This window comes from Cryptomeria japonica, chromosome 3 (genome assembly GCF_030272615.1).
Source record: "Cryptomeria japonica chromosome 3, Sugi_1.0, whole genome shotgun sequence".
NCBI lineage: Eukaryota > Viridiplantae > Streptophyta > Pinopsida > Cupressales > Cupressaceae > Cryptomeria > Cryptomeria japonica.
This window is the reverse complement of record NC_081407.1, coordinates 364,964,303-364,976,800: the sequence shown is the minus strand read 5'-3', so window position 1 is coordinate 364,976,800 and position 12,498 is coordinate 364,964,303. Positions and strand designations below refer to the sequence as shown.

At 34.5% G+C, this 12,498-nt stretch overlaps 1 protein-coding gene across 8 annotated transcripts in view; it reads right to left on the bottom strand.

The window, feature by feature from the left end:
- The window catches only part of LOC131080024 (serine/threonine-protein kinase EDR1), a 304,024-nt gene that overhangs the window by 245,866 nt on the left and 45,660 nt on the right, over positions 1-12,498 (bottom strand). For 6 of the 8 annotated variants that reach the window (XR_009114112.2, XR_009114111.2, XM_058018115.2 and 3 more), the window contains exon 3: positions 2,030-2,336. Coding sequence is in view for 6 of the 8 variants with exons in the window: in XM_058018115.2 (XP_057874098.1) it covers positions 2,030-2,336 (307 nt within the window). In the remaining 2 variants the exon portion in view is untranslated. Of the gene's footprint in view, positions 1-2,029; positions 2,337-5,872; positions 5,905-12,498 lie in introns of all 8 variants that reach the window. The other 2 variants (XM_058018113.2, XM_058018114.2) reach the window with 1 other exon arrangement.

Genomic DNA, 12,498 nt, shown 5'->3' with positions numbered 1-12,498 from the left:
CAACCCCAGGATATGTTTTTTAGCCTGAATTTTTTACTACCTGGGTGAAGTGCAGGCTCTAGTAATCTGCCCTTACTTCCTCTAATTTTTTTATGGATTAGGGGTTTGGGCTAGCTAGTAAACAGTATAATGCAGCGTCTGATACAGTGGGGGTTAGTGTTTGGTCAGGCAGGGTCAAGTATATCAACTCTGTATGATACTATAATAGAAGCTAGTTATGATATCTATGTTTGGACTTCTCAAAATCGGCCACTCATGCTTGGTAATAAAATTTTATGGATAAGCTGTAATGGATGGAACTAGCGAACCCAAAGTTACCAATATCTAGGGTGTGTGTATGTGCGCACGCGCACGCATGTAACACAAATAATAGCTCTCAACAAACCACATTTTGGGCTTCAGAAAGTGGAATGGTAAGATTATTGTTGATATTTACAAATATTATGAAAGGAAAGGGAATCAACTACCCAGCCAAAAAGGCATTTCATTGACATTACAATCATATAGACCCTTCACCTTTGTGGGAAGGGAAGTTGTATAAAATCATATAGACAAGGTCGACAAGGCATTATCAAACTAATTTCCATTCACCTTCAATCATTTGTCACTGTAATTAAGGTAATTGTATCAGTTAATTTCAGAAAAGAATATGATACTAATGTTATTTGTTAAATTTTTCTAATTTGTTCAGTCTTCATATCAGTTACTTAAACAACCTAACTTACTTCGCTTTCAAACAAACAAACAAAAACATGTCTAAAACCCTAACCAGACAAAAAAACATTGGCTGAAGTCAAAATTGGACAGAAAAGGTCAAAATTTGTTAGAACCCACAATTTGCTTTTATCGAGATTTTTTGCAATTATGTGGAAAAAAAACAGTAAAAGAACATTAACTGCTATTAATTCAAACAAATCAAGGAGCTTTAGGAGAAAAGGTTGCAAACCCAGCAATTCGTAACTTCTACTTCTATGGTCTACATAAGAACTCGTCTGGTGAAGAGAAAAGTAATTGAATTGCATTATGCCAGTATATGAAGGAACATTTCTATTGATGCAGGCAAGGAAAATATGCATTTGTATAAACTCCAATACTTCAATGACAAACATAAACTCAATTGAAAGGGAGTAGGAAAGGAGACTTTCATCATGTACAGATGTCACAGCTTACATAAAGTGGTGGGAGCAAATTCCAAACAAAATTCCACAATCACAAAAGATGTGCTTAAACTTCGGTCCATGTGCCAATAGATACAAGACAAAGTACTTCACAAATTTCATACAAGGCCAGAGTAATATGATAATAGATATGGTTTTGGATATCAATACAACGAATTTTCAAGACCCCCTAGTGCAGGTAATGCTAGATACTATTATAGAAATACACATGTTTTCAATTATTTATACATCTAAACACACACACACACACACACACAGATTAAATAACTCAGAACCAAAAACAGGCATACAAGTATATACATATAATTTATGTTTCTAGTTCAGGAGGTATTTACTGTGTACACCAACTGAACTGATTTAAGATACACAATCCAAATTAAAGCTTTCATAATCTACTCCTGTCAAAATAAAAGTAGCAAAAAGCTTGTTTATCTCAACACGAAAAAAAAAGAAAAAGAGGACAAAAACAAAATATCCTCCCAACTATAAGATATGTTTTTAGGATTGCATCTGGCTATCTAGATTAACATACAAAATTCTCAACCCAAAATAGTTCACAGACTTCAATACATTAAATACAACTCCAACAAAAGCAGACACAAATAAACACCCACAACTATGATATAACATATGATCACCCTTACCAAGTACCCTAGTGTCTTTGAATTTCTCCAATAGACCAGCTTGAAGGACTATAACTATTTTATCTTCAAGAAATGTGGTTACATAGAAACCTAACATTTATAACAACAGTATCACATAACCTACCACAGTGATGAAAGAGTGCAATTATATTAAAAATATAAAATTATTCCTTTCCACAGTGATGAAAGGAAATCAGAAGTACATACTGGAATAACCGAGTAAAATCCATTGGGAATTCTGCAATTTAGTTGTCCATTTTCCCACAGCATCTGAGATACAGTTTGAGGTGAAAAATCTTCTTCTTGACTACACCCTGAAACTCCAACACTGGAAATTTCTTCTTGAGAGCACAAATCAATAGACTGCATTTTGTCCACCAAGCTTGGTGGTAGCCATCTGTAGAGTGAAGTATCTCCTTCTGGTTGCATTGAATTTCCACCTGTTTCCTCCATCTCCTGCCTAGCTTTAGATACAATCTCACTCCACCACACCTCTGAAACAATATATAAGTACCTATACTTGCAAGTAAAAGACAAAGTTAACTAGGATAATTCAAAAAGGTTAAAACAGAATACAAATGTGAACTGCTGACCAATCACTACTTTTATTTTTTTCTGCCACAAATATTATGAAAAATTGATTTCTCCATATAAAGATATACTTTGCATGGCTAAGAGGTAAACTCCTGGTAAAGAAACTCAAAAGATCTTTTACGGTTGATGTTAGGTCTGATTTACATGATAAGCACTGAGCAAGGCTCAATTTTTTTATTGGATCATCAAAAAACTGATACATCACACTATCCATGATTTCCATGTTCAGCTCTATTTACTGCATGTTTCTTCAGATACACCTTAGGATTTTATGAGCTTCGAAAAGATTTTTCTTCATTTAAAACCTGTTTTACTTTCTTGACTCAAACCACATTTCATTAACTCTAGCCTCTTCAATCCTAGCCATTTGAAAATGAGACATAATCTTCTTTCGAATGAAAAAGTTTGAAAAAAAATTAAATCCCTTGTATGTAGTAGTCTCACCCTGAAATATTGAACATCCACACACATTATGACAGCCAAATGCTTTCAGCCACTAATAAAACATATGCCAGACCAGGAAAATACTCACGAGTGTGGCTAAATATAAGAAACAGCTAAGAGGGAAATGCACCAACAGTCTCACATAACAGCATATAGAGACAAGCATTACTCGGAAACCTCTGTTCCTTTTCTCCTACATGGAAATGTCTTAAAATGTCACAAGACTTGAGATGAATTTTCTTTGTGTTTATGTACAACTTGTGGAAATTTCCCTTGAAGCTTGGGTAGCTTCCTATAGAAATTTCTTAGATATATCATATATGATATAAATTAGTAAATTACATTGATTATTTTCCTTAAGTGCTGATAATTGGTTAACAAGAGCTAAAAGAATTAAAGAAATACACTTGGACGTGTAATTATCTATTTTTCAAAAGAAAACATACAAAAAAATTTATAGCAGAACTTTTGAGTTAACTATGCCACTAATTAACCTGTTTTGTGAAGTCTGTCTCTTGGACAGGTGGCCTAGGAAATTGAGAGAAGCAATCCAGGACCACTACGAGGAAGTAATTTATACTTCTGAAGAGGAAGAAAAACTTCTTTAATTGTTTGGTTCAAATAATGCCCCAGTTACATATCATTGCAGGAAATTCTTCTCACTGGATATACAGATCACCAGATTCCAGTCCATGAATTGGACTATTCCTACCAAGATGAAATTTTTAAAATGCTGCAAATTTGACTTCTTCAACAATATCGCTTTTCTCCAAAGTGAATTTGAAGATTATGCTGATATTCTTCATTCCAGATTTCCCTCTAGATATGAAAGAATTGTTTAATCTAATTAATGGAAGTCTATTAAAAGCGATTTTTCAAGGATTGGTTCAATATCTCATTGGTCCACATATTTATGGCATTCTAAAAATAGAATTCTACTCATTGGCTTATCCATGGTTTCAAGAGGTAAACATTGAAGACATGCAACCCACATTATTTCCTTCCAAGCTTTGTTGTCTGAACAGAAATTGGTTTTGTAAGAGGAGAAGAGCAAATGAGGATAGTGTATGCATTTATTTCTCATCCTTTTGATTGGGATGAGTTGTTCAAAGTTAAACCACTTCCAGATACTTTGCTTCCACCAATGCCAAATAATACCTGGCACATGGGTTTGTATGTGTCATGATTTTAGACACGTTATGATCTGACAACAAGATGCTACCCTGTCATAAAAAGAAAAATCCATAAAGCCACTTATGGGTTTTAAGTGAGTCGTTCTCACTTCACAGTGTCCAAAAATGCAAAAAGTGATTGTCTTTTTCTCCACCAAGTTTAGTGCTCATGACATATTGTCTCTACAACTGTCTACTCACTTAGTGCTTGTAATAATTTGTTACATGTCAGTTTAGTATGCTTGGATTTCAAGACATCATTGCTTTGTGGTTAAAGCTCACATCCAGGTCTATATATCCCTCGATACACCTATTGTGACACGTGCAGGCTTTAGATATTTAAGTTAGGATCTTAGAGCCTTTAAAAAACAGATATATGCTCTCATTCTATGCCTAGAGCGATCTGAATGATCAGAAACCTGTTATAGGAAATGCATAAATCCATCTGTTTATTGAATTTTAGTAATTCAGTAATGGGAATTTATGTATGAAATTGCTTCCAAAGTGAATTTAAAGAAAATTTGCCATCCCTAAAACACATCCCTGCATCCACCCATCTCAGAGAGTCCATAAATAATTGATATTATCCCATTCATCACTTATGTGCATCTCAAATGTTTCATATTTATATATTATTGCAGTGGGCCCTGTATTGATGTGAACACTATGCTCCCTAAATTTCCTCTATAGCACAGATAACAGTTCCTGTTCATTTAGATTTTGCAACCAAATATCATCTCCAAACAAGATGTATAATTGACCAATCCAAGGCATTGTACCAATTCTTGCTTGCTTATTGTTCAGGGAGCAGAAGTCTTCAAACCAATATGACTATCATAATGCATTCCTAGACATATCACCATCCTATGTCAGGAACAGAGATTAGATTTAATTTTGTGGAAATTTAATGGATTCAGCAAGGTGTAAGGCTATAGAATATAAAGAATAGTCTTTGGCTGAAGAGGAACACAATGACCCCAAGGCTTGTTTCTCCCAGAGTAGATAAATACCAGCCTGACATAGGACATAACCACTTAGTGTTTCCCATCAACAACATAACCAGAAAACACAAGAATAATGTTTGTCATCATACAAGGATATTATCTTAAGATCAATAGCAATCAATCTAATCTAGTATATGCTATGCAAATGCATGCCGCAGCATTTATAAATTTGAATATTCATTTTTTATTTACAAAGGATAACTGAAAAAAGAGCAAATACTTTGAGAAGGTTTGTGTAGCTGATTAGGTTTGCTGGTAGCAGAAGCATGGCCCAAAAGCTAAGCATGTCTAAAAGCCAACCAAAATCCTTGTTCATGACCAAATGCAACTGAAAATATTTGTTTCCTATTAATCATTTTACTGAAAATTCACAAGTTTCTTTCTGAGATAATACAGCAATTTAACAAGTGTTCCAACTTATAGGTTGTTTCCAACAATAGAAATTCGCTGCACATTTCAAATGGTGGGAAAAACATATGGTAGAATACATTGCATCCACACAAGAATGCAGAAATAATCTAACCTCAGATACACTCGAAGGCCCAGAACTTAGGTAGTTTGAATTTAAACTGAAAAGATGCTTGATAATAATCTTGAGGAAAACAAAATGAAATTTACTTGACCCTGAGGAACTCTTTTTGAACTGTAGTATAAAAATCCCACCAAGGAAACAATGATATTGTCACCCATGTTTGATAAGTGCAGAAACACAGTGACCATAAATGAAACTAAAATATACTTGACGTTTCAAAAGAGGTTGGTCACAATAGTACCAAATGCAGATATATGCCTAATTACTCATTAAATCAACAGCAAATTGCTAAAATCGTACACACCTTGGAGTCCATCATTGCTGTTCTTGCCTGTCCTGCAAGTGGCACCAATCCAAATGAATAACCAAGATGCATCTAAAACTCATCATCATTAGCTACTGTTGCCAACAAAGCATTATGAATGTAAACAACAACAGTAGGTAGCCTATCAAACTGTATAGTGCATACTTGTCAAGAATTAGTCAGTTGAGAATGCGAGCACAGTGAGGAAGAAAACAAAGACAATTTTACAAATGAGAAACGAATTTCAAATCTCTATATCTTGAGTTCGTCATGTATTGATAGCAATAACAATTTCTCCCAGCCAACATTCAAGAAATAAAACTCTCAGTGCTCACACCTATTTTTTGAAAACATTTTACCAGACCTAAGTACAAATGTTTTAGTCAAGTTTAACAAAGGTGCCAAAGGAAATTGTGATCAATATTGAAGAAAAGCGTAAATAAGAATGCATTCTCACTGCTATGTGGCAGAGAAACATTAATAACATGTATCTTCTTGTTGCATTCTATGTAGTCTTGATTAAAAAATAATAGCCATGGAAATTTAAAAGAAATTTCTTGAACATTGTTGGTTAAACGATACCTACATCATAATTCTATTGCTCTATTATCACATAAAGAGGTAGTTCTGTGAGAACAACCTTAAAACTAAATATAATACAAAATAGTGGAGAAATTGTTCACCACCTTTTTTGGCCAAGAAACACAAAATTATTATAAACAAATGATTATTCACAGTCCATGAATTTCAGTTGCAGTGCTTTTGGAAGAACCAGACAGATTTTGCATCAATGTTTCAGGTCACACTTCTGTGATCCATAATTGGGATCATTTGTTTCTCATCGTGATGATGGATTGTGGAGTGCAATCTGAAACCTTCATGTAAAAATCTGACACATTTTTTTTCCAAAGCACTACAACTCGAGCATTAAATAATCTTCTACATTTTTATTGATAAAACAATAGATTATCACTTCTCTTTATTTACCTTTATCAACCTCCTATTTTGCTACCTAGATCTCACATTTTTCCTATTTTAAAGCTTTTTGGCATTTCAATTTCATTTTTGCTTTTTGCTCTCTAGATCTTTTTTTTTTTTGTCTTTTCAGTTCTAGTTCCCTTTTTTTTCCGCTTTTTTTAATAATTTTCACTATAGAACAGATGCAAATGTACGACTATTATTGGGAAGCCAAACCATCTGTCTATGCAAGATTTATTGAGAAATTTGAAATATAAGATCATGGTTCAGTCATACTAAGAGATTACTTTTTCAAGCCTTTTAATATAGACCTGATCCAAATTCAATCATTGCACAAAGGCAACAAAGCATGACTTGAGAAAGAATTCTATGAAAAATAATACAACACGATTGATTATAATCACCAACACATGGCACACCAAACACAACCTTACAAACAAATTACACAGCAAAGTATTAAGACTGCATTTTTCTTTCATATCAAAAAAATGTCATTGAAGTTAGCATAGACAGAAAGAAGAGCTTCCTTTTGAGTCACATCGATGTCCTCCTCCAACCTAGAGTACTCAAATGATCAAGCTATTGCCAATTAGAATTATCAATTCATTAATTTGCACCTTAAATAGCCCATCATGCCAAGGCAATTTAAAGTACAACTGGATGAATACAGACAAAAAACGCATCTAAATAGCCCATCATGCCAAGGCAATTTAAAGTACAACTGGATGAATACAGACAAAAAACGCATCTAACTCGGATTAGTGATGGAAGATGGGAAATTTCTAAGACAAACATCCCTTATAGTGACCTAGCAAGGAAACAAACTGAGGAGAATTTTTTGGGATCAAAACTTGATCAAATCATCAAACAAGTAATTATTATTTTCTCTATTTTGTTTTCTTGATTTGAAAATCAAAAACACTTTAAAACTTAGGGGAAATGCTGTCAAACTTCTTCTATTTCCCCTCATCCCTTATTTCCTAACACTTTTAGCTTCTTATCGGATTCTATTTATTTAAATGAATGCTAATCATTTTCCTTGTTCCAATTTTTTTTGCAAAACCCTACTGATTTTTTTCCATGTTAAAACAACAATGTCAACTTCAAGTTCAACACAAATAAGTGGTAAAAGAGATCTTGCATGGAAGTATGTATATCAAGAGCTATCAAAGGCCAAGTCATTTGTAGTGAATGCAAGCAATCTATGATTCATGGTATTTAAAGGTTAAAATACCACCTTGCTCAAATACCTGGACAAAATATGAAGGTATGCCCTAAGGTGTTTGAGAGATTGCTAGAAGTGAATGCCTACTAGTTAAGCATGAGATGAAAAAACCAGAAAAGAAAAAGACAAAGGAAGCAATAGCAGTAGTGATGAGTAGTAATGTATCTAGTTCTATGCCTATTGATTCCTTTGCTGGCCCAACTCCAAGCTTTTGTCATCCACATTCATTTATTGGTCAGATTCACAAGGTTTTGTTTCTATTTCTAGAGAGATTCCTTCATCATCACCGAATTTCTTTGTTCCACACAATGTTCCAGGAGCACAAGCCTCACTTGAAGGTACCACTTGGAATAAAGAAAAACAACACGAGGTGAGGATCACATAAGCAAACTTTTGGTATTATAATATTAATGCATTGACCAGTTTCAGCTAAGGGGTTTAAGATTCTAACAACTAGAGAATCGAGTCGGGCATTCCTAGAGAAAGCCATAAAAAATACACAACTTATAGTTGATGATCAAAATAAAGTGGCAGGAAAAAGGCTGCAACATCGTATCAGATAGATGGATAGATAGACTAAATAGGACTCCTTAACTTTTTATTGGCTTCTCAATGCACATTGGTGCTCTTGAAAATTGTAGATGCCCCGCATCAACTCCAAAAAGTTGAGACTTTGTGGAATCTATTGGATGGGGTGATCTGGGAGTTTGGAGTTGAGAATGTTGTCCAGCTTATCACAGAAAAACACAACAGAAAATGTAGCCACAAGGAGACTTATTATGGAGAGGCATCCTACTATTTCATGGACTACTTGTGCTACATATTGCTTGGATTTGTTGTTAGAGGACATTGGAAGATTGGATGGGACAAAAGTATGGTTGAAGATGCTAAACAAGTTACCAAATTTATCTATAACCATACTTGGTTTCTTTTTTTATAAGAAAACAAACAAATGGCAAGGAGCTTGTGCAACCAAGAGTACCATGATTTGCTACCACGATTCCTCATCTCAAGCAAATATCTGAGCTTGATGCTTGGTTGGAGGCTCCATTTTCCAAAAATAGTCTAGTTGCTGTTTTTATTATGGGCCATTTTCTAATAAATTAAAATTTGTTTTCAATTTATTAGGTGATAGAAACTTTGGTTAGGGTTCTTCATATGGTGGATGGAGACAGCATTCCAATAGGTTTACTTTATGAGGCCAAGGATAAGACCAAAGAGGCTATTTTGTATTACTATGGCAAAAACATAAAGATGAAATCATTTGGCGCATCATTGATCGTAGATGGAAAAAACCAACTCCACCAGCCGATGCATGCCTTGTGTTGGAGAAATTGAGACATCACCTTAGTAATTAATTAATCAATCATTATAGTTAGGTCCCTTATTACTTTATTACACTATAGCTAAACTTAGTAATGCTTTTCTATTATTAGATTGAGCTAATTATACATCACGTTGTCTCAAGTCATATGATTAGACACTTGTCATGCTCTCATTTCATCCTCTCCTAGGATTTTCATCTAAGGTTTTATCTTTATGCTTTTATAAGCATACATTGTATTCATTGTAATCAATCTAATTTCATTACATGTTAATCTTGAATATCAGATTGCTCTTTGGATCAATCATGACTTCTCTCCAAATATGATAGGCATTTTGGTTGCAAGTGATATTTGGGAGCTATGGGGTTAGCTATCAACTCAAATATTATATCAGACCACTAGATCTGTGATGACTTGTCCATTTTCTAATAGAGTCAGCCTTGAAGAAATATATTAGCTTATATTGGAACAAAATGAGAATCATCATTCGATTCAAAGAGGCCGAAAATCTAAAGTTTGCCTATCAATTAGTCATTTTTTGCAAAATAAGCATAAGAAGCAAAAACAACAAAATTTGGCAATAACTTTTGCTCAATATATTTTAAAGAAAAACAATTTCTAGGTTTTGTTCACAAACACAAAAAACCATTTGGGTTTCTATTAGATTTTCTAGATAGTGAGCAGATCTTACAAAAAATGTTGTCAAAATAGCACGACATGATTATTTTTCCTCCAATTTGAAGTTTATTTTTTTATCAAATCACATATTTTGCTTTTTGGACTGAAAAATGTTTTTTAGGTTTTGTTGGCACCATCAAAAAGATTTGTGGGTATCAGTTATTTTTTGCATGCAATGAGTAAATTTTGCAAAAATCAAATAAGAAGGGTCGTGTCTATTGGCTATCAAATGGCTAAATTTACCATGTTTTCTAAATATACATAACTTGGGCATATGCAATCAAAACTGGGCAGACAAGATATTGTCGAAAAGTTGGTTCTAAGCACTTTCCAGTGGTGCAAGTTTCATCATCAGATTTTTGTTGCTTGTTTTTGTTATTCTCAATCAAATTCAAATCTTCATTTTCTCCTTCCAAGCTCATACATTTTCACCAATATCTCTGATTTTTGCAATTCTTGCAACATTGGAAACGTCACTCGGAGCTTCAAATTCATTCATGCAATTTTTCCAAAATCTACCCTAGGTACATTTTATTCAGATTTTTGTGTTCACATTCTAATCAATTACTTGGACATTTTGGCACCTAGAAAGCATCTGTTTGGATGATATGATTTCATTTGATCTACTTTACAGGCACTAAGGCTATTGTGTCTAATTTAATAATTTTTAGGCGTTATCATGGGGTTTTTTGTTCATCGTATTGTTGACATCCTAGCAAAGGCTAATTATGAGTCTTGGCAAACTGGCATCCTAACATATCTCAGGTGGATAGATCTTTTGCCTTATTTGTGTGGACTCATACCTAAACCAACCACACCAGGGGGTGGATCAGCTTGGGGTATTATCATAGACCATTTTGTACAGTTGATTTGTTCTACTGTGGATCTTGATACTATGTGCTATATTGAACATTGATTGTCCCCACACACTTTGGACTCGAATTTGGGATATGCATGCAGACCCTCACATCTCTCCATTCCAAAATTGTCTTATTCCCCTTGCACATGCAAATTATATATTCTTTAATGATGATACCTTAGAGGACCTTGAGTATATCACAGGTCATGCATGTTCTAACGGATGAGAGGCTTGTCACCTAGTTCCAAGTCCTCACATTGAGACTCAATCTTCATCTTTTGGTGTTCCTGATCAGCTTGGTGTCACCACCATCATGGCCCCCATGTAGCAAGACATCTATCATCTTCCATAGCTACTTAGGTTTTGTATCTTGCAGACATATCATCCTTGTTTGTGGAGTCTCAAATTGCAAATTTGGAGGATTATCTAGAGGGCATCCACCTCCTCTTTCATGGCAAACACATCGGTGTTGTCAACCCATCTTCATCATGCATTGATTGTGTTCTACATCAATCTTCACAAGCTTCTAGATTGACATCATCTCATTCTGACATGAAGACATTTGAATGGCATTCATTGTATTCTTTGTAATCAATCCAATTTCATTACAAATCAATTTTTATATTAGATTCCTCTTTCGATCAATCTCTCTCAAAATTGCATAGCACACAATCATTGTTTCTTCTCTTCAAATGTGATAGGTATTTTTGTTGCAAGTGATTTCTTGGAGCTGTGGGGTTAACTATCAACTCCAACACCTTGGCATACTACCTGAACCCAAAATTCTACTTCTCTAATACATCTAAAGTTGATGAGGTCATGGAAGTTGTTATTACATGCATTGATAAGATGGTGCCAAAGCGTGAGATGAGAGACAAAGTTTTTAATGAGTTGGAGGTGAGATTTACTATATCTTATTTATGAATTTGGCAATGTTGACAATCTAGAAACATCCATTTTACATACATAATAATTGAGTTTCTATGTCTATTCTATCTATTCAAGGTCTAAAGGGTGTCGAGGGGAGACTCTTTTCTTCAGCTCAAACAATTCAAAGGAGAGAAAAACGACGAGGCAAAAAATCTAATTCAATACTACAAGTAGAAGTTAGAATAGAAACTTGATTCTTATGTGTTTTTCTTAATTCTTATATTTTTTAAATGTTTATTTGTAGATTTATGGAGGCCTTGCAATTTGAGATTGATTCCTTGTTTGTCATACCGTATGAAGAAATTGGTGCCCAAGTCATACAGTGAATCTTGAGGGGTACCACCAGTAGATTTGATAAAATGGTGGTTGTGCGACATGAGCTGATGCAGGAGCACTGGAGTAGTTCAAACCACCATTTGGATTTGATCCCGGTGAGACATCGATCCCCGTATTAGTCCGATATTGGTGTGCTCTTACCAGTTGGTTTTGCAGTGTATGGAGCGAAGATGAATCGAGTTGTGGGTGGTTTCTGTGACTTGCAGATTGATGGGCGATGTTTTGGGCCTTGTCCGATGTTTCCAAAGGACCACGTGTAGTTTTATGAATTTGAAAATGTTCTTGGTGATTTGGG